Source organism: Notothenia rossii, assembly GCF_949606895.1.
Source record: "Notothenia rossii genome assembly, chromosome: 7".
Lineage (NCBI taxonomy): Eukaryota > Metazoa > Chordata > Actinopteri > Perciformes > Nototheniidae > Notothenia > Notothenia rossii.
In genome coordinates, this window is record NC_136905.1 from 49578473 (window position 1) to 49598149 (window position 19677).

At 41.1% G+C, this 19677-nt stretch overlaps 1 protein-coding gene across 9 annotated transcripts in view; it reads right to left on the reverse strand.

Moving 5' to 3' along the window:
• Nucleotides 1-214: 214 nt before the first annotated feature.
• LOC307046237 (uncharacterized protein) overlaps nt 215-19677 on the reverse strand; it is a 23889-nt gene continuing 4426 nt past the window's right edge. Inside the window, exons 2-14 of one of the 9 annotated variants that reach the window (XM_079692540.1) lie at nt 11004-11100; nt 6865-7232; nt 6415-6541; nt 6078-6158; nt 5640-5847; nt 5280-5447; nt 5091-5189; nt 4799-4883; nt 4670-4718; nt 4405-4583; nt 4226-4319; nt 3690-4034; nt 3437-3548 (exon numbers count right to left, since the gene is read on the reverse strand). In XM_079692540.1, coding sequence (XP_079548666.1) covers nt 3711-4034; nt 4226-4319; nt 4405-4583; nt 4670-4718; nt 4799-4883; nt 5091-5189; nt 5280-5352 — 903 coding nt within the window. In that variant the 5' untranslated portion in view covers nt 5353-5447; nt 5640-5847; nt 6078-6158; ... (1 more) ...; nt 6865-7232; nt 11004-11100 and the 3' untranslated portion in view covers nt 3437-3548; nt 3690-3710. Of the gene's footprint in view, nt 1244-1411; nt 1612-1882; nt 2036-2280; nt 2473-2589; nt 2707-3039; nt 3361-3436; nt 3549-3689; nt 4035-4225; nt 4320-4404; nt 4584-4669; nt 4719-4798; nt 4884-5090; nt 5190-5279; nt 5848-6077; nt 6159-6414; nt 6542-6864; nt 7233-11003; nt 17560-19677 lie in introns of those variants that run through there. The other 8 variants (XM_079692541.1, XM_079692539.1, XM_079692538.1 and 5 more) reach the window with 8 other exon arrangements.

The following is a 19677-nucleotide window of genomic DNA, read 5'->3' on the forward strand; positions in this document are numbered from 1 at the left end:
GCCATGTGTTTTAATGCTGCTGCAACGCAAAGATTTCCCAAATTGGGGTCAATAAAGTTCTATCTTATCTTAAACCAACAACCAGTGTTCCGGATGAGGATCATCTCTTTACAAAAATATTCAAGTGCTAACCCATATTGTTACTTCTAAATGCATTTATTTCCAAACGCATTATAATGCAGTGTGATGTAAACAACAAAAAGTACCACAGACGTATGCTTAATTTATATTTATTCATCAACCAACCACATCAATAACATTGTTTTTAAAACAATAAAATGGTCCTCTCTGGCAATGGTTTACTTATGTGTTTCACCACAATACAAGTAAAAGGCCACCATAAGGGTGTATGTCTTGACTCTAGAGCGTTGGGGTTAGTCTAACATGAAAAGCATGGACAACAGAACATAAAATCAAGTTATCCAAACGGTTATAACATACAGTATTAAGAAATCATACAACACAACCATTTTTTTATGATTTAACTATGTATATTAAACATGTACATTCTATGTGTAAATCAAATATAACAATTTATAACAATGTATTATTTGGTTTTGAGAACAACAATGAGGTGATTCACCAAATAAACTATTTGTTGTTTATCTCAATGTCCCTAATTATACATCCTAAAAGACTGTGCATTGTACATGTTGAAGTACTTCAATCAATCAGGTTAATAGCTGGAGACCAAAAAGGAAATATAACTGACAAAGCAATTAAAGCAAGTAATGTAAAAGAAACAAAGATGAACAATTAGAGGAAAGCTGTTATTGGCCTGCAGTGTAACAGGTGCAGTCATATAAAGTTAATGACAGGTAAATCCTATAAGAGATCGAAAATAATAATGCATAGGCATCCCGTTCTGGGAAAAAAGGGAAAGACCTCCTGCTCTTGGACAATGATGTGCTCACCAAGTTGTATGGTAACCAGCAAGATATACTTGGAGATTTAGGAATTTACATTCTAGTGTTTCAAAAAGGATCAAAAGTGAATGGTTCATTGCTCAGGATGCATTCCAGGGACGCTGAGCATTTTCTTCAATACAATTTAAGTTGTGTACAAGTGAAATGTTTGGCCTGACGCTGCGGCATAGGGAAAAGTCATATGGTCAACATATTCAAGGGTGATCTTCCATTGAGGAGTATGAATACAATCTCTAAATATAAAGTCAGTAAAGTATTTACATTTCTGATAGCACATCAAGTCTTGGCGGATATTCGTGCTTGAGAGCAGAAGCAATCTGGGGAAATACAGAGAAACAAAAAAGAGGGGCAGATCAGAAACCAAATTTGAGGTTTTTGAATACACAATGTATGTTTAGCATTAATGAATACAAAAGTAACAGCAACATGTCTAGGTTGAGGCTAAATCAACAAAGATACTGTACATTAATTCATAAGTAAATTACCTAAATTATGTTTCCTTCTTCATCTTCACTGGTGTCTGGACTGCTTAGGCCACTTTGAGTTTCCTCTTCATGTTGAAGGAAACAAGCATCAGGACCTAAAGCAGTCTTGTACTGCTGCAGTACCACCTGCAACCTCTCCAACGCCTCAGCATGCTTCCTTCTTAGGGTGCACCCAAGTCCTCCATTCCCCTTGTCTACATCTGAAAATACACAAAATATTGTTATATGGACATACTATAAAGTAAGATTGCTTCACGAGGCCAGAGCACTTCAATGGAGTATATTCTCTCCCATGTACATATAAAGATGATTGTCACTGTCAAGGGACTTCATTATGTAAAATGGCCGGGTCGAATGGGCAAAGGCCATTATACTCCATCCAATTTCTGTGACCAAGAATAATTTGGGCTGACTTTTTTTCCTTTAAAACTCATACTTTACAAGGTAGGTTAAGTTTTGCTTTCAACTTACCTTCCTCAGCCACCTTATTTTTTAGAGCAACTGCCATGTTCTGCAACCATGTGCAATGCTGCGCCATCTCCCACAATAGGATGCATTTCTCCTCTTGCAGTCTCCGTGTAAGCATGACTTGATCAAGTATCTTTTTCTTGGCTCTAAAGTTAGCTAAAATCCAATCACAGTTATGTATATACATGAATCACATTTTCATTATAGCATAACAACATGTTTAAAACTCCAAACATGTACTTTCAAAATAATCAAATGTATACACAATAAGAAAACTTAAGATATACCCTTAAACTAAATGAACGTTCTAACACTCTACATGATATGTGCATAACTCAGCAAGGTATACCTTCATATAACAGAACTTCAAATGAATTATTATGAAATATCTGAAAACTGACCCATGCCATGAACTTCCCACGGCCACAGCGCGGACATGATGCTCCCTCCAGAGAGGGAATGCTCCACCGCAGCAACATCTATGCCTCTGGCAGAGTCGTGTACCAGCTGGTTGTACTTCAGTACCTCCTGATTAAGGCGCTTTTTGTCGTCTGCAAGCTTCCTTCGAAGTCGATGGCGGAGCTTGCTGCTGTCTGAAAAAGACATGAAGTAGTGGGATAGGGATATGTGACAAACTATATTTGCAAGTGCAAAAAATATATATAATTCAGTAGGTTGAATCTGCAACCTAAAACATTATATTGTTATACCATTCTGTCGGTAAAGGGATTGCTTCCGCTGCCTCACACTTAGGTAAAGCCCCTCAATGCTTTGCTGCAGTGCTGTTTGAAAGATGTCTTCAGAAGTACCCGATGTTTCTGATGTTCCTGTAGAAATAATATTGGCAGTAAAATGTACTGTTACACAACACGTAACGGTTTTGAGAAACAAAGTTGTGCAACATATTTAACACCTTTTAACACAAATTGATGGTACGACTATGGAAACTGGAACATATCAGAGATAAACATGGACACATAGTTGGCTTGCTATTGCTTGAAGATTATGTCCTTGTCTACTGAAATCCAGTGAGGGTCCCATTACGTGGCATGAAAAATCAGCCTTATTGCCTTAAAATTGGCTGGTCTTTCGGATCAAATCTGTAAATTCAAACAGTCATGAACAATGATATGTAGCTGGTGTTACCTCGTCGTGCTTACCAGATGCCCATTCCTTCACGTCGGAAATCCACGTCGACACCATGTCATCTGAGACACAATGAAGCTCCGTCTTGAGTTCCTCAAGACTTGCAGTCTCTTCCAGGAGCCTCTTACTAGTCTGATAAACAGTAGACGATGGACATTTATCAAGATTAAAACTTGCTATGATTAACAACAAGCCATGTGCAAATGACAAAGGACACAACAACACCTTTAATAGGAGGCTCACCTTCACATATCTTGTGGAAAGTGCCTGATGAAGGGAGTCACCTTTTTTCCTGTTCCATCCCATTGCATGCACTTTGAGCATGTCCAGTCGTGCTTTTGAAAGCAATAATGAAGTTATGATGTGTCATCTATAAAAGTATGCAATAATAGGGCAAAACCTTCCACTCACCTGCTTTGGACATGTATTTTGTTGTCAGGGCACAACGGGACAGGTTGACCTGCTCCACCTCTTCCCCAGCGGTCATCCCTGCTCCCTCCTGGTTCTTCCCACTCCATATAATCTGATGGTAAAAGGTTGCTGGAATTGTTGTGCAAAGAGGCTACATACTACTATACTAAACAGTATAGCTTAGATATTTACTACTTCAGTATTATAAATATAAAAAATATAAATGTACGTGATACAAAAATATTTCACATACCTCGCATTTGGTAGCATGGGCTCAAGCATGCATTACACTGAGGAATGGCTTCATGGTGGTCAGCTCCTGGAGAGCAGGAAGGACACTTGCAGCTTTCTCCATGTACGGCCAGTACTTGCAAGCCACATCCATGGCGAAGAACTTGGCTTTGGCTGGCATGAGTTCCTTTTGAAGATACAGGGGGTAGGCGAATATCTCCCCCCTGTACATATTTAAGGCCTTCAAAAGAAACCCATGGCGACATACAGCCACCTCCATCCCTTCTTCATCCAGCTTCGAAGCCCTCCTTGACGTCTCCCTCGCTGCTGTCCACTGGGAGTCCCCACATGTGCCTCTTCCCTGGGTCTAAGACACACATTACATCATGACAAATCAGTTAAAAGCAATGGAATCACGATCTACAACATTTGTTCTAATTATCTGATTTTGGAGTAGATGGTAAGGAGAAGTAGCTGAATTTGAAGAAAGTCAGGGTCGGATATACATGGCTATTTTTGTGATATACCTATAAGGTAAAATGACGAATAAAAACTTGCATTTTTCAGTGATCTCTGTATTTTGTCGACAAATGCAGCCACCGCGCTGTCTTCTGCTACAAAGAGCCCATTAAAAAAGGCGCTGCCATCAGAACTGAGGAAAAAAAGATTAGCAAATATATCCATGAAATATAAACAGTAATCAAAAAAGTTAAATAACAACATTGTAAAAACAGCACCTTCCACTTCGCCGAAAGCGATACAGCTTCCTGTTTCCATCGGCAGAAACAGCCAACATCTCCGGCGTGCAGGCAGGGCAGATGAAAGGAGCACCACAGCAGAGCTGGTCTTCCTCATACGAGGCATAGGAGAACTCCAGAAAGCTGCACTGCAGTGCATCTCCGTTGACAGGTCCAGACTGGAAGATAATTACATATTGCTGTGATTTTGTCTATTTACGGAAATGTTATAATGTATAATATGGTAAAGAACATTTACACTTACTCTTCCTCCACACTTTGTGGGATGCTCCAGCTGCTTTGCAAAGGCCTGTCTGGAGAATCCCGGAGAGATGACCTTGAGCTCTTCAAAGGAGCTCAGGAGGTCCAAGGTGTAAAGTGTGGAAATACTGACCGAAGCTGGAGGACTTTCAAGTCGGGGGTCCACTGCTGCTGGCAAGTTTGACAGACATATAGTGGCAGATGCAAGTCATAACGCCCTTGGAACAAGTAAATAAACATAATTAAGACACATTTTACAACAGTTCCATCTACAAATAGTCAAAGATGAACAGATATTACATGAAGGTTTTACTCCAAGTGGAAGCACAATGCCTCAGCTCACAACAGTAAACATATAACAACAATTCAATAGAAATCCAAATATATATATATATATATATATATATATATATATATTTGTTTACCTTTGATGGTAATTAAAATCACTGGTTTGCCTGGTACCACAGTGAAGTTTTTGCCTTTACAGGAGCAGTTGGGTGCCTTCACAGTTGGCAATATGCAAGCTGTCAAAAAAAAAAGAAAAGCACTAATTACCATTATATGCTGGCCGAAGAGACATGTGAACATCAAAATTCAAGTTTGAGAGAGCATACCTTGGTCATGGGTGTCATATCCACCTTCCACTCTAACAACACACGTTGTTGGACTAATTGGTTTAAAAAACATTCATTAAACTGTCCCTGTTGTGGAGTGGCTGGTTATTGTGATGAAGCACATCACAGTCTCCACAGAACCACTCCTCGGGGAGACACTCTCTACACCTTGGGAGGAAATACAAAATTATTCTAATATCCTAGAATTACTTTCATTTTCATGTGGGTTTTCTCTAGGTATCCAGTTTTCTAACATCCCAAAAGTCATGCATGTTAGCTGAAATAGCAGGGCACTGAGCATTAATACTGAAAAATTACAATTAGGTAAAGTAATTTAAATAAAGGTAAATGTTATCTCACCTAATAACAGCCAGCTCGTGGCAGAGGCCACACAGGGGATGACCAACAGCCTCTTTTTCTAGGAGGCATTGTAGGTGGTGTGGTCTCGCTTCTTTCCAGCGCTCTGAGGCTTTCTGCTGCCGAAAAGACCAGAATGAGGCAGAGCTTCCTTGAGGCTCAGGAGGAGGACATGAGGAAAGAATGTCAGAGAGACTCTCCATATTCTTTACTGTGAACAGAATGGGAAACTTTAACTGTAAATGACTATATTTAAGATGAACACTAAAAATCAAGGATCATTTCTTTGCTCAGTATGGAACTGGCCAATATATTTACTGAATTAAATTCCTCGTTCGAGTCCTGAACTGTCAGTTGTGTATAAGGTTATTTTCTCTCACAAACACAATTTATTTAAAAATTGATTTTAGTTTTAAACTTAAAGCCATTTTTGTGATTTACCAAATTCGTGTTGTGCTGAAGGTTCAGTACGCAGAACCTCCACACTGGAAGACTGGAAGCCCTCAGTCGGGGGGGATGTGACTGTAAAACATCACACAGAGGGTTAACAACAGATAACTGATGATTTGTATTATCTACCTATTGTTTAAAAGCTTGTGAAATTAAATAAAGCATAGTTCTTATGACACCACAGTGGGAATTTCTCCGACTGTAGTGTCACTATGCGTTTATATATTGGAATTATTGTAGACCCTCAACAAGCAATTACTGTGTTTTTTTTATTTTCCAACCATTTACTTAGTAAATTTATAAAATGTAAAATAATTGGGATTTCAACCTGTAGCTGAGCCTTGGCGTCGCCCTCCACGCATCCCTCTCGGCTTGCCACGTCCTACTCAGCCCCTTTTAGGGGACTGTAAAGTGTCTCCTACAGAGCGTGCCCGTTTCCTCTCCTCAGCTGCTTTCTGTGACCAAGTAACAACTCATGTAAGGTTGATGTTGCTGATAAACTGATACCATATGACAGTGGACAAATAAAAGTAAATTCATTCACTTGAAGAACATTTTTGCTTCAAGTTTTTCCTACCATATACAACTAATGAAGTAAAACAAGTTGAACAAGCTTTATTTAGTAAGCCTCTGCCGCCCATGTTGTAATGATGAACCGTTTTGCAAAGGCCCTATACATTGATCCAGTTACTCTTGGCCTGTTCAGCATTTTTTGGATAACAGATAGTGCCAAATTCAAGTGGGAAATGAATGAGGTCATATGGGTTAAAACACCAACCTTAGCTTCAGCTAGCATGTGTTCATGCTTCAGCTCAAGAGCCATGCGTTTCCCTTCTTTGGATGTAGGATTATTGGGGTCTGGGTTGTATTTGGTTGCCATTGCAACACAGCTAGCCAGACAGACAGACAGACACAACAAATATGCAACAGCTGCTGTATGAGACAAACAGAGATAGAGAGACAGATTGTAAGATTGAGATGGATAGATGAAGAAATAGATAATGAATGATAGAAAAAGATAGAGACAATAACTATAAGAAAGATAGGTAGATAGACAGATAGATAGGTTGAGTTTGGCTCTTAAAAGTGCCGTTGGTTTTATGATGGTGTAGATCAGTGTATGGGTTTGTGGTGTGGGTACAGGAGCTGCAGGAGAGAACAGAAAAAGTGAATTATGTAGTGAAACTAGTTTTTTTAAATGCACATTGTGACGGTTTAACTACTTTAGACAGACTGAGTTCATTTACGTGTTTCCTGTTTCATACGCGTAACAAGCACATGGACGTGGACTATGCCCCTCCCCCCCAAACATATATAAAAATGTCGGCCAGCGTTAGTACTGTCATGTGTAAAACAAAAGCGATTAAGATAACGTATAACTCACACTTTAACACCAACGTATGTAGCCGTAATTAAGACAAATATTTTTCACACACCACTTATGAGCTGATATAAATGTAGCTAAACTAGTTTAAGCTTATGTTGAACGTGAGCTAGCTAGCTAGCCGCCCGCAAGAATAATTTCACATTAATGTTGCTTTGCTGATTATGGCGAAAGCATTTCTCAGACTTAGAACAGTTCAGTATGTATGATGTTCAGTACCTATGTTGCAAATGTATTATCTTTTCAATTTACACACGGCATCTATTGCACGTCTGTCCGTCCTGGGAGAGGGATCCCTCCTCTGTTGCTCTCCCTGAGGTTTCTCCCATTTTTCCCTTTAAACTGTGGGTTTTCTCTGGAAGTTTTTCCTTGTACGATGTGAGGGTCTAAGGACAGAGGGTGTCGTATTGTCATACTGATATTCTGTACAAACTGTGAAGTCCACTGAGACAAATGTAACATTTGTGATATTGGGCTATATAAATAAACATTGATTGATTGATTGATTGATGATGAACCATGCGAGTAAAGGCTTAAAAAAAAGCCCCAATTATTAAATCTAAGCAAAACATGTATCAGACTTTAGTGACCCAATTTACTCTGTCAGAGGATGGATCGCAATGCCGGTGGCAGCGTCTTTGGCCAATAGGTGGTGCTCTGAATGATGTCATTTCCTGTACCGATTATACAATAAAATATTAATACATTTCCTATATTTTGACACGATAACTCTTTAATAACCTAAGTAGCCTACGGACAAAAACAAAAAAGTATATATTGCCTTATAAAATGCAGAAAAGTTTAAACATCTAACATGATAATAATAAATAAAAAATAATGATATCTTAAACCAAAATAAATCAAATGGAAAATTAACCAACAACAACAATTTAACATAAATAAAACAAGGATTAAAACAAGGATAAATTTGACTCAATGTTGTGTAAAGTACCCGTTATGGTTAAAAAATATATTTTTTTATTTTTTGAAAATAATACAGCTTCCAGCTTCCCGAGACGCGAAGAGGAGACACGAACAATTATTCAACTTGAAATGCATTTAAACTGTGTCAGAGAGATGTTTAATCGGTTCATTTTAATTGGGGATTATGGGTAGTGTAGTGTCTTCGGCCATCCTAAACTCGATGATGCTCGAAATGTCCCTTATAGATCTACGTCTGTTTCCGGTTATTTTTATTTTGGAATTCAGTTCCTGAAGGACGGCAAAAAAGCCCGAGATTATAGAATTAAACAAATAAATAAAAACAAGGATAATTGTGTGTTATTGTTGACTAAATAACAGTGTGTTATTTTGAAAAGAATAACAAATTAAAAGGAAAAATGAGCCCCATTTATTTTCCTCACAGACAGCAACAAAAGTCAGAAATGATACGATTTTAAATAAAAGCAATAATCGTGGCTTGATATTGAGTAAGAACATGTTTTTATGAACCACACAGCTTCCGGTCTTCCTATAACACGTAATGCCGTGAGACTACCAACAGAAATACATTGCTTTTAAAATCGTGCTGTGCAACAAGAAAAAAAAGGGGAAAGACTACCAATAGAAATACATTGCTTTTAAAATCGTGCTGTGCAACACGAATAAAAGGGGTAAATCGTGTTGGTGAACACGAATCAATAGATTAAAAATCGTGTTGGTGAACACGAAATGCCGTGAGACTGGGTTGCATAAGAAGGCACGTAAACGGTTACGTGATGACGCAAACGATGACGCAATAATTCACTTTTGAACCTAATTCTGTAACAATGAGTGGACCAAAGATAAGAAAAGTCAACATTGAGTGCCGAGTGTATAATGAGGAGTGGACAGCTAAATATTTTTTCACCGATCTGCTACTGGCCCGGCCCGTCTCTCACATTTTAAAACTCATTGTGGCCCCCGAGCCAAAAAGTTTGCCCACCCCTGGACTAGAGCATGACCGTCAAGTGACGACAGTGCCTCTGAGCCAGGCAGCAGCCTCTGCTCTCCAGGCCCTCTGTGATGGGCTGAGAGCTGTGTTACTTTCATCCTGTGGCCCTTGCACAGCCTCATCATGCATCCACACACACACACACACACACACACACACACACACACACACACACACACACACACACACACACACACACACACACACACACACACACACACACACACACACACACACACACACACACACACACACACACACACACACACACACACACACACACACACACACACACACACACACACACACACACACACAGTCGCGCTGGATGTCCAGGAGTAAGGCAGCAGATTTTATTCAATCTGTTTTCCTCAGCGTTAATTGGGTCAAAGCTTCCTTCTCTGCCTTCTTGATGTGCAAATGAATGTGGCATCGAGGGACGCCCGCCCATCACTCCACAGGCATATTTACAGGACACCTCAGGGTGCCGGCCCGCCGTCTGTGACCTGTATACGGCACAGGGAGGGGGGGGCCGGGCTGCAAGGTTGTCAGTACCAACCTGGATCAGAAAGATCTCAGAGTTAATTATTGTGCAGGAAGCCCGGAGGCCGTCTTATGAAGTTTACCTTCACCATCCTGCAGTACTCACTTTATGTTATACTTAATAATGTATGTGGCAGATCACAGAGGTGCACAGAAAAGGTCATAAAGAATAAAAACATGTTTGCACTGCGAGAACCTGATTGATGCTTTGCTCTGTTTGTGCTAATAATCCAACAGCATAGCTCAACTGGTGCAATTCATAAACTAGCTACCAAGTGATTTCAAGAAAGGACATTTATTTTCTCTTTTCAGTTTTTCCTCTTTCATAAAGCTGTCAAGGAAGAATAAACTGAATACAATTAATGAAAACACCTCAGAGATCAACAACAGCTTGTTTTTCTCTTTTTTATACATCATTCTAAGACTCAAAAAATGCCTTCATTGTTGGCCACTTGGAAGCAACAAGTTCAGCACCACAAGTCTTTCTGGGAGTTCACTTAGACACCCATTTATTATATAAATGAATAATTGATTTAATTCTCAAGTGAACAATCAGCACACAATATTGATATAAATACTGAGACAAAAATGTAATATCCCTCCAAAAGACTTTGAATTGATGTTTAAACACTCCTGAAACAAACAAGGGTGTGCATTGTTGCATATTTAAATATGGTTTCATGGGGGTTTCCCTTAGTTGTCTCAATGTACTGCAATATAAAAGAGAATGTAAATAAACTGTATACATATGACCCTTTAAAATACCCCTTATCCAATTCTAGATTCAGCTACACATTGCAAAGGTGTTTAGTGAAATCAACATGTGAATGTGTTTCAGTCACAGACTATACATTGAGTGGCGGTTCAATGAGGACTTCACAGCTTGACTCTTATCATTTTGTGGCTCACTGTCATTGGACATAACTGCAATGGCCATAATGTCTCAGCAAAACAATTCATCATCAAACCTAAAGCAGAGAAAGCCCGGGGGGTATATAATTGGGTATTGATGGCAAACGATCCGTTCCATTTCTCCTCTTTCCACTTGGGCACGCACCTGGAACGCCCAGAGAACCAATCACACCCCCCGCTGGTAGGGCGGAGTTCCGGCCCCCCAGGGACAAACTGCATGGACGGCCCCTTGCCATCCTCACCTAATTGGATAAACTTCCAGAGAAAGTGAAGAGGAGAAAGTGAAAACAGAGAGAAAGAGTTTGAGTTAGTGACACCATCACTCACCATCAGGAAGGATGACATTGTGCCTGACCAAGGAGTTGTAGTGAGTTATTTTATGAGTCTGCTCATTAACATATTTTAATGATAATTCCTTTTTAACATAACTATAAACATTCGTAAAACCATAATGAAGAAGAAGTATTTGCTCAAAAGCGTTAAGTTGCCTATTTTAGAGGGGTATTTCTCATTATTTAAATAGGTTTTAGTAAATGAAATATAACTATTACATACATTTATAGTACGTCTCATAATATACTTTAGTCTAATAAAGTATGCAACACGTGACTTAGTACATCTGATTGAATTAAATTGATTCTTACCAGCGTTTATATTCCAAAAATAATTTGTTGATGAAATAATAAAAAAAACAACAATATCTAATACCAACCAATCAAAAAGGTTTGCCTGGGCATCCTGAACTTATCTGTGTGTGTCGCCATGTTAGAGGTGAATTCACTAATGATTGTGAGATCCTAACATGTATGATAATTGCATGGTCTTATAGTGAACCAGAGGTTATAAGAAAGGTTGACCCTGTGACATCAGTTCACAGCTTGTTTCCATGTCCAGATAAATATTGTGTCAGATTGAGACCGCTTGTTTTTTTTTGCCCCATGTGACCTCTTTTAAGCTACGCTGCCAAAGTTCAGGTAAAATTACGACATTTAAATTATTGATAGGAAAGTAAGGAAGTGAAGGATTGGAACAACTACTTAAATAACTTAAAACATAGAATATTTCTGGATTAGGCTGGAACTTGTATATTCTTAGAGGACCTGCTATGAGATTCTTGATAGTGCCCCCTCCAGCCAGCTCTTGGTTCCCGCTCCAAACCCCCCCGGCTGCTGGCCAGCATGTCATCATGGCTGGCCACATCCCCCCTGCCTCTCCTCCACTACAACTCACAGCCCAATAATGATCATTGACCTGGAGCCGCAGACTTCACCTCTCACCCTTCATCCCTCCTCCTCCTAGCCCTCACTTCATCCCTCGCTTCATTCAGCATTTGGTGAGTCCAAGAGGAAGAGATGTGGGGGGGGGCGGAGGTTGTTTGGACGGCGGACAGGTGGAGTCCAGCCCGGGGTCGGCTGTGGGGCCAGGCCTCACATTAATCAACCTGACATGTTCACCCACGCCTGCCCGCCCGAGCCTGGGCACTGGAGCCGGCGCCAGGCCTGCTAGCTCTGCACCCCCCCCCCCCCCCATCCCCTGCGCCAAGCCTCGGTTCACGGGGTGGGTTTGGAACGGGTCAGCGGACGGGCTTCCAAGCTCGCATGTCCACAGGTGCCTTCTGGTATGTTGGGTACAATGCCGAATCTCACACATATCTGGGGGATCTGAATGTTGAATCTCTAAATAGAACCCCAGTCAGAGTCTGCTTTGTGTAATGTTTTCACACCAGTTGAAGCAGATTTTGATCTTTATAGGAAAAAAAAAAAGTTACAACTATCCAACTTGTGTTCTTTTAAGGAAATAGTGATAATGCTTGTCTTAATCAGCTGTTATTTGAGTCATTATTGTTGAATTGTGTTATTGTAATTATTATTTCTGAATTGTTCACAGCAGTGGCGGCTGGTGGAAAATATTTTTGGTGGGGCTGTTGATATAGTGAGTAAAAAAAATGTTTGGGGGAGAAATGACCCCTTCAATTGAGACTTCTGGAGATGTAATGGCCCCATAAAATCGTGGTTCTAGGGCCAGGAACAACCAGGCGGAGTCGGGCTGAGTATGCTAAACTAGAGAGAGAATCGCTGTCAAGGGGGCTACAACTACAACAAGATGAACATATTTGATCGTGATTTAATTGTAATACACGTTTCAAAATGATGCCAAAGTAACAACATACTGATAGTAAAAAACATGAATTAAGGCTTTGACATGTCTGCAGACAGACGGCAGGCGAAAAACCTTTTAAAATGCGTGTTTTCTAATGGAGATTTGGCTAAGCTAACGTTGTAAATACTCCGACCGTCCACACTCACAACAACGGCCTATACAGACATAAATAAACCAGCGACTGTATTCGCCATGACACAGACAGTATGTGGTTTGTACTTGTTTAACTTTTGTCTAGTTTCTGAACAGATATGAAGAGCTGTGAGCTCTGAGTGCTAAGAGCTAACAGCTGTGTTGTTTTTCTGGGGAGCTCATTGAAGATGATGTCACGGCTCCGCCTACACTGCGTTACTATAGATACTACCCCAGTTCCTCAGGAGTCTAAAAAACAACTCACGTCAACGCACGTAAGCAACGTGGACGCCAAAGTGAGCGCCCTCGTGACCAAAATATTTGACGGCGCTGATTGGCTGAAATTATGTTTCGGCGGCACAGTTTACTATTGAGACTTTTGCAACGTGCTGGTTGCTGCTGTTTGGCTCGGGGGCAGCGCCCCGTAATGATAAACTAATGCCAAGGGCAAGGCCAGGCAGGAAACATGTGACTTATCAGTAACTTTAGACATCGTAACACAATTTTAAACAAGATTTTATTGTAGATTATACATTTTACTGATACCAATTGTATGATATTTACCTTGTTCATTAAAAATAAAAAATATAAAATATATATATTTTTGAAATACATATTTTTGAAAATATTTTTTTTTGGTATGTGGGAAGAGTTGGGGCGGCGCCCCTAGCGCCCCTATGGGCCGGCCGCCACTGGTTCACAATATTCTAATTATTGACTTGAACATTTCTTCTAACATGGTTGCTAGAAACGGAGAACATATGTTAAAGCTTCTCATACATTGTAAAATTGGACTGGTTTTTACTATTTCTAGTTACTTCTACATGACTTTACTAACTATTTGGACAGCTGCAGTAATTTTCCACGAAAGTAATTACATTTCTTTCTTTCTTGAGAGATGCAACGTCAAAGCCATCATTGAACACAAATGGTTGTTTCACAGTAAGCCAGAATATGACTTCTCCAAAGTGAACTAAAGTGTGCCTTCGAAAAATATCCATTACGTCGTTTCTGATAGGATGCCCCCGTTTGCTCGTCAACATTGTTTCTGAATGGCTCCAATTGCTTTTACAAAACAACAAACAATAAACAAATATTTATTAAGTATTGTTATTTCAATCTAAATGGGTAATTGTTGGTAAGGTTAGGACACAAAACCTGAGAAGGAGCATGGTTTGTGTTGGGGGCCCAGGGGTTGAGTTGCTGGCAAACATCTGTGTTGCATATTTTTCATAATATCTCTCTACAATCTTTTCCAATGTGCGCTAATAAATGCAAAGAATTCCCCAAAAGAATGTATTTTTAACAAGAGAAGGACTCATAACCATTTTTGCTAAGTTAAGGAAATCCTCTTCATCTGGTAAAAAAGAAGAACCCAAATATTGGGACCGTGATCTAAAATAACTAACATCGAATGGTGGAATAATTGTGAATTCCATATTAAAGTGACACGCTTAACCAATCTTTTCACCTCATCCTATATGTTGAGAGCACTGAGACTATACCTCTGGATGGAAGGAGACGTTCGTTTCCTTGGGGTCCAATGGAAGAGTTGGTTTAGTGTTAGAAAAGGGTAAAGACCAATGTAGCCTTTTGACCCTTAGAGATGTTTTGTCTCCGGTAATACATTGAGCCACTAATATGACCGGGATGTCTTGTTTTGGGCACTCTTCCTAACAGTGTTAGCAGTGTTAAACATAGATAGACATGATCAGCCAGCAAGGCCGGATTAGTACCTCCAGGGGCCCCTGGGCACTGAGCGCTCATGCCACCCCCCCAACCCACGTACCAAGAAGTAACACCACGCCTACCCAATCCTACCAACATGACCAATATTTAGAATTTTCAATCAATCTGGCATGTCAAATCGCACACCTATTTGTCAAAAGCAGGGACACAGCCACATAGTTCAACCAAAGTAGGTCTAGCCTTTTGCCCTTTTAGTAAAAAATCACAAGACAAAGATACAATGGATAAGATCCCAAGACAGTGTATGGCTCAGGAATACCTAGGTAATATCACTCAAAACCTCAGAACAGCACCCCACTTAATGCCAAAACATGATTGGCTGGCTGTACAAGTACACAAGGAGTTGTATTAGTTACAAACATTGAGAGTTACAAAAGCAAAATATGTAGTGAAATGGTGTGGTTGCTCAACTAAGTATATGTGATGGAAGATAGTGTGTGTGTGTGTGTGTGTGTGTGTGTGTGTGTGTGTGTGTGTGTGTGTGTGTGTGTGTGTGTGTGTGTGTGTGTGTGTGTGTGTGTGTGTGTGTGTGTGTGTGTGTGTGTGTGTGTGTGAGTGAGTGAGAGAGAGAGAGTGAATGAGTGTGTATGAGAGACAGTGGATCTTAACTTTTAGAAGGGTTTCTTCCTTGACTTTCTCTTTGAAAAGTCTATCATTAGGTCATCAAAATCCAGATCCCTGACAAGATCAGACTCGATGGCCATCAAAGAAATGGCTGAAAGTCTCTTCTGAGCCATGGTTGTCCTAAGTTCATTTTTGATGCGTTTAAGCTGTGAAAAGGACCTCTCACCCTCGCAGGTGGTTACAGGCAGTGTGAGAAAAATCCTGAGTTCAACAAAAATATTGGGGAATGTCTGTAGTCCCCCTGTAGTCCATGTTTAAGCACCACCTGCAGTCTGTTTGCAGGAGTTTTATCTGGCTCTGTGCTGACAAAAGCCCTAAACTGGATCAGCTCATCTCCTAATGACTTATCCAAGTCAGTAGGATATGATGAGGAGAGAATATTGGCCCGTCTGCGGAGATAAGTGTCATCTCAGCACATGTCAAATAGGACTCCAAAGTGATCATGTATGTCTTTGTATGCATCCAGGCATTTGCTAAGTCCTGAGAGCAACCTGTCAATAATTAAATTGAATGTCTCAACCTGGATTTTTTTTACTGCCAGTCAGTGCCACCTCGTGTTCCACTGTCTTGTCGTCAAATACTCGTCTTTTACCAACACGGTGAGTCTCGTGCTGGTATGTTTGTGTCACGCCGGTGACGGTCCGGGTAGATGTCTCAAAGTCCGAAAATGTCCCTCGTAGTGATGCAACATAAGTGCGCAGCGATTCCAAAAGTCGCACAGCGGTCATTAAGGTCAATGTCTTTCTTTTGCAAGCCAGTGCTCGTAAGGTTGAATTGGTGCAGTACAATGTCCCAAAATATTGTCAGCAGAGCAGACTCTAGTTTCCCAAGTTTGCCACACAGCGCAGAAGGCCTCTCGCCGTGTGTCCTGACGCTCTTCGTCATCAGCCGCCAACAGGAGCAGCCTCTTAGCTCCGGAATCCGGTTCGTTTCAAGCACCAAAAAAATGGTTCGGCCAGAGCAAAAGCACCACATACGTCACGCTTACATCGAGGCGGGGGCAGGGGCAGGGGCGGGATCAACTCCTGAACAACAACAAAAAGCCAGCGTTTTTATCCAGTTTGTACACAACGATGGATAAACTTAACAAGCAGTAGTGGTCCACTGAAGAGACCAGCTACCTACTGGGAATCTGGTCTTCCGAAGAGGTACAGAGGAAGCTGGAGCACAATCGGTCATTGTTGTTGTTGTCGGTGTGAGCTGTGAGGGGTTTCCGCGCGGTTTGGCTTTATGAAGCAGGCACGCAAACGGTTACGTCATGACGCAGATGATGACGCAATGACGCAGCACCAGTCGGACTCTGGGCGGTGTGAAAAGAGCTGGAGCTAAACCGAAGAAGAACCGGTTCTGAACCTGAAAAGCTCTAGCACGGAGCTTGAACCGGAGTTGCGTTGGTGTGAATGAGGTATTATTGCAGTGTAATTCTCACAAAGAGCTCTTGTGGAGTCTCCTCTGCAGCTCCATCTTGTACAGGAGAGAGATTTTAGCGTCAGTGTGACGTTTTCAGTGAACACTTTATTCCATTGGTGGGTAGAAGCAGAGCAAAAACCATAAAGTGCTTGAAGCATATCAAAAAACTGGCTTGCTTCACGACAACTATTTTCAACACAGTTGACACCAACCAAATTCAAGGAGTTTGCTGCGCACGGAATGTAATGTATGAGTTGGTTTGCTTTTCTTGAGATGAGCTTGCAGCCCATTATATTTTCGTGACATGTTGGATGCATTGTCATAAGCCTGGCCACGGCAGTTTGAGAGATCCAGACCCATATCAATGACCATCTTCATCACACAAGATGAAAAAATAAAATTAAAATAATAATAAAAAAAAGATTTTTTTTTTCTTTTTTTCATCTTGTCACTGAGGGCCCTCTTTACTCAGAGCCCCTGGGCACTTACCCAGGTTGCCCATATGGTTAATCCGGCCTTGTCAGCCAGGTGACACAATAATAGAGTGCCACAATGACCGCGTCCTAAAACCTGGAAGTAAGTTAGATTTTTACCACTTCCGGGTTCCTTCGACAAAAAAGCAATGCAATTTCTCCATAGGATTTTGGAAAATAGCTGGAAATAAGGTCTGTGTTTGAGACATATTTAAGAGACGGATCACGTTTTGTTCTGCGACGTCAGCAGTGACCCTACTGGTGATTTCTGAAGATTTGACGTGTCTGAAAAACGATGGTTGTTACCAAGTAGCTGAATAGGACTACAGAAGTTGTGGAGGACGTTGTACGTCATTACGCCAAACACGTAAACACTCCTCTAAGTTAGTTTCTGTTCAGCTTGAAAGCAAGTACCTGCCTCCTGCAAAGTGTTCAAACAAACGCTTCAACTATTACCATTTAGAATCTGTATATTTGAATATGGATCTTAAGTTGGCGTGACGTTGAAGCAGCAACTCTGCTGTAGTTTGTTTATAGCATAACGTTAGCATTTTGCTTCTGGCGACTAGATTTATGATTAGAAAATTATAAAAGTAGGGTAGACATGTGGAGATTATCCTGCTGAACAAAATGTGATCTGTCTCTTAAATGTGTCTCAACCACAGACTTTATTTCCAGCTATTTCCAAAATCCTATGGAGAAATTGCATTGCTTTTTTTGTCGAAGGAACCGGAAGGAGTTTTACTTCCGGGTTTTAGAACAGAAGAATTTACATTCCAGTAGGTTCAGCACAGCAGAGGAGCGTTCAAGCTTTCTGCAAACCATAAAGAACGCTACAGTAGTTCCTGTATTCAAAGTGATTCATGTGTTCAAACAGTGCTGTGCATATCATACCCTTCACTTGGTGTTTAAAGGTGGCAGAGAACAGAACAAGTTGCTTCCCGTTCAGAAGCCAAGTGCTTTCCTTCCAAATAATGACACATTAAAGTCTGCGTTTCTCAGGGGCCTTTTATCTGCTGCTCAAGTTATCTCCCTCAAGTTCTTGTTAATGCCTTTACCCACTTTTGCTCTCAAATTCATTATTTTTCCTACTAATCTCCGGAGTGGATGAAAACGCCCTCAGTCCTTCAAAAAAGGTTCTTGCCAAATGTATGGAAAATAATATTATTGCCCCTATTAAATGAATGCTCACTGCCAATAAATTATTGACATCTTCACTCTTTCAAAGTTGCTCTGGCACCTGGGATTGCAGGGAGGGGATATTGAAAAAGATTTTGAGGAAAGGAAGAGAAACAGTTGAGGGCAAATTATATTGCCATCTTGAACTCGTCTGTTAAGGATTAGTGGTTAATTGTAATGTGCGTGCCGTGTCCCCCGGCCATCGCCGCAGTGTGGCTGGAAGTTGTCTGACAGCCGGTGATAGAATACTCACTGCTCCTGCTCTCATAATTGGCAGAAGAAGAAGAATCACAGAGACTTTGATTACAATACGCAGAAGAAGCAGGGGGAGGGGGCGGGGGGGGGGGGGAATAGGAGTTGTGTTTTCTTCAACAGGTTTAACTCTGCATAACATCACCGGCTTCAAAGAGTCTGTGTGAGCCGCCAAATGTTCACCACGTCCTCCGTCTTACCCTTCAGAAGCAGAACCACTAGTGCCAGCATTGGCTGAGCCCCGCTCTCTATATCTCCAGGTGACTTTCTGCCGCTTTCTTCCGTGGTGCAGTGCTGATAGTTTCACCACGGAGGAAAGAGCTTCACAAATTGCAGTACCCATAAGGAGCTGTACAAATGCCGCAGTTTTTGCCTGGCTGTGTATTTAGTTGAAAGCCCAGTGGCGATCTGCTCATCTCTCATCAAAATAATATGCTACAAAGGGGCGGACTGGCCATCTGTGTGTTGAACTTTCCTGTCGGCTCCCAGACCGTAGTCGAGGAGGGCAGAAGCAACAAGCTTCAGGTTCAATAACCCACTTTAGCTTAAATGACTGGAGAGAGGCGAGCTCTTCTTGGGAGGCCGTTGCACTTATTTAGCTGTTCTTCTGTTTCACAAAAATACATCACAGACCTCTGTTTTTCTGCTGCCTCGTTTCACTTCCAGATACATACACACGTTCCCTCACTGTCGCTCTGCCATCAACAAACACACATGTACAAGCCACCACCCCACCTCTCTCTCTCTCTCTCTCTCTCTCTCTCTCTCTCTCTCTCTCTCTCTCTCTCTCTCCTCTCTCTCTCTCTCTCTCTCTCTCTCTCTCTCTCTCTCTCTCTCTCT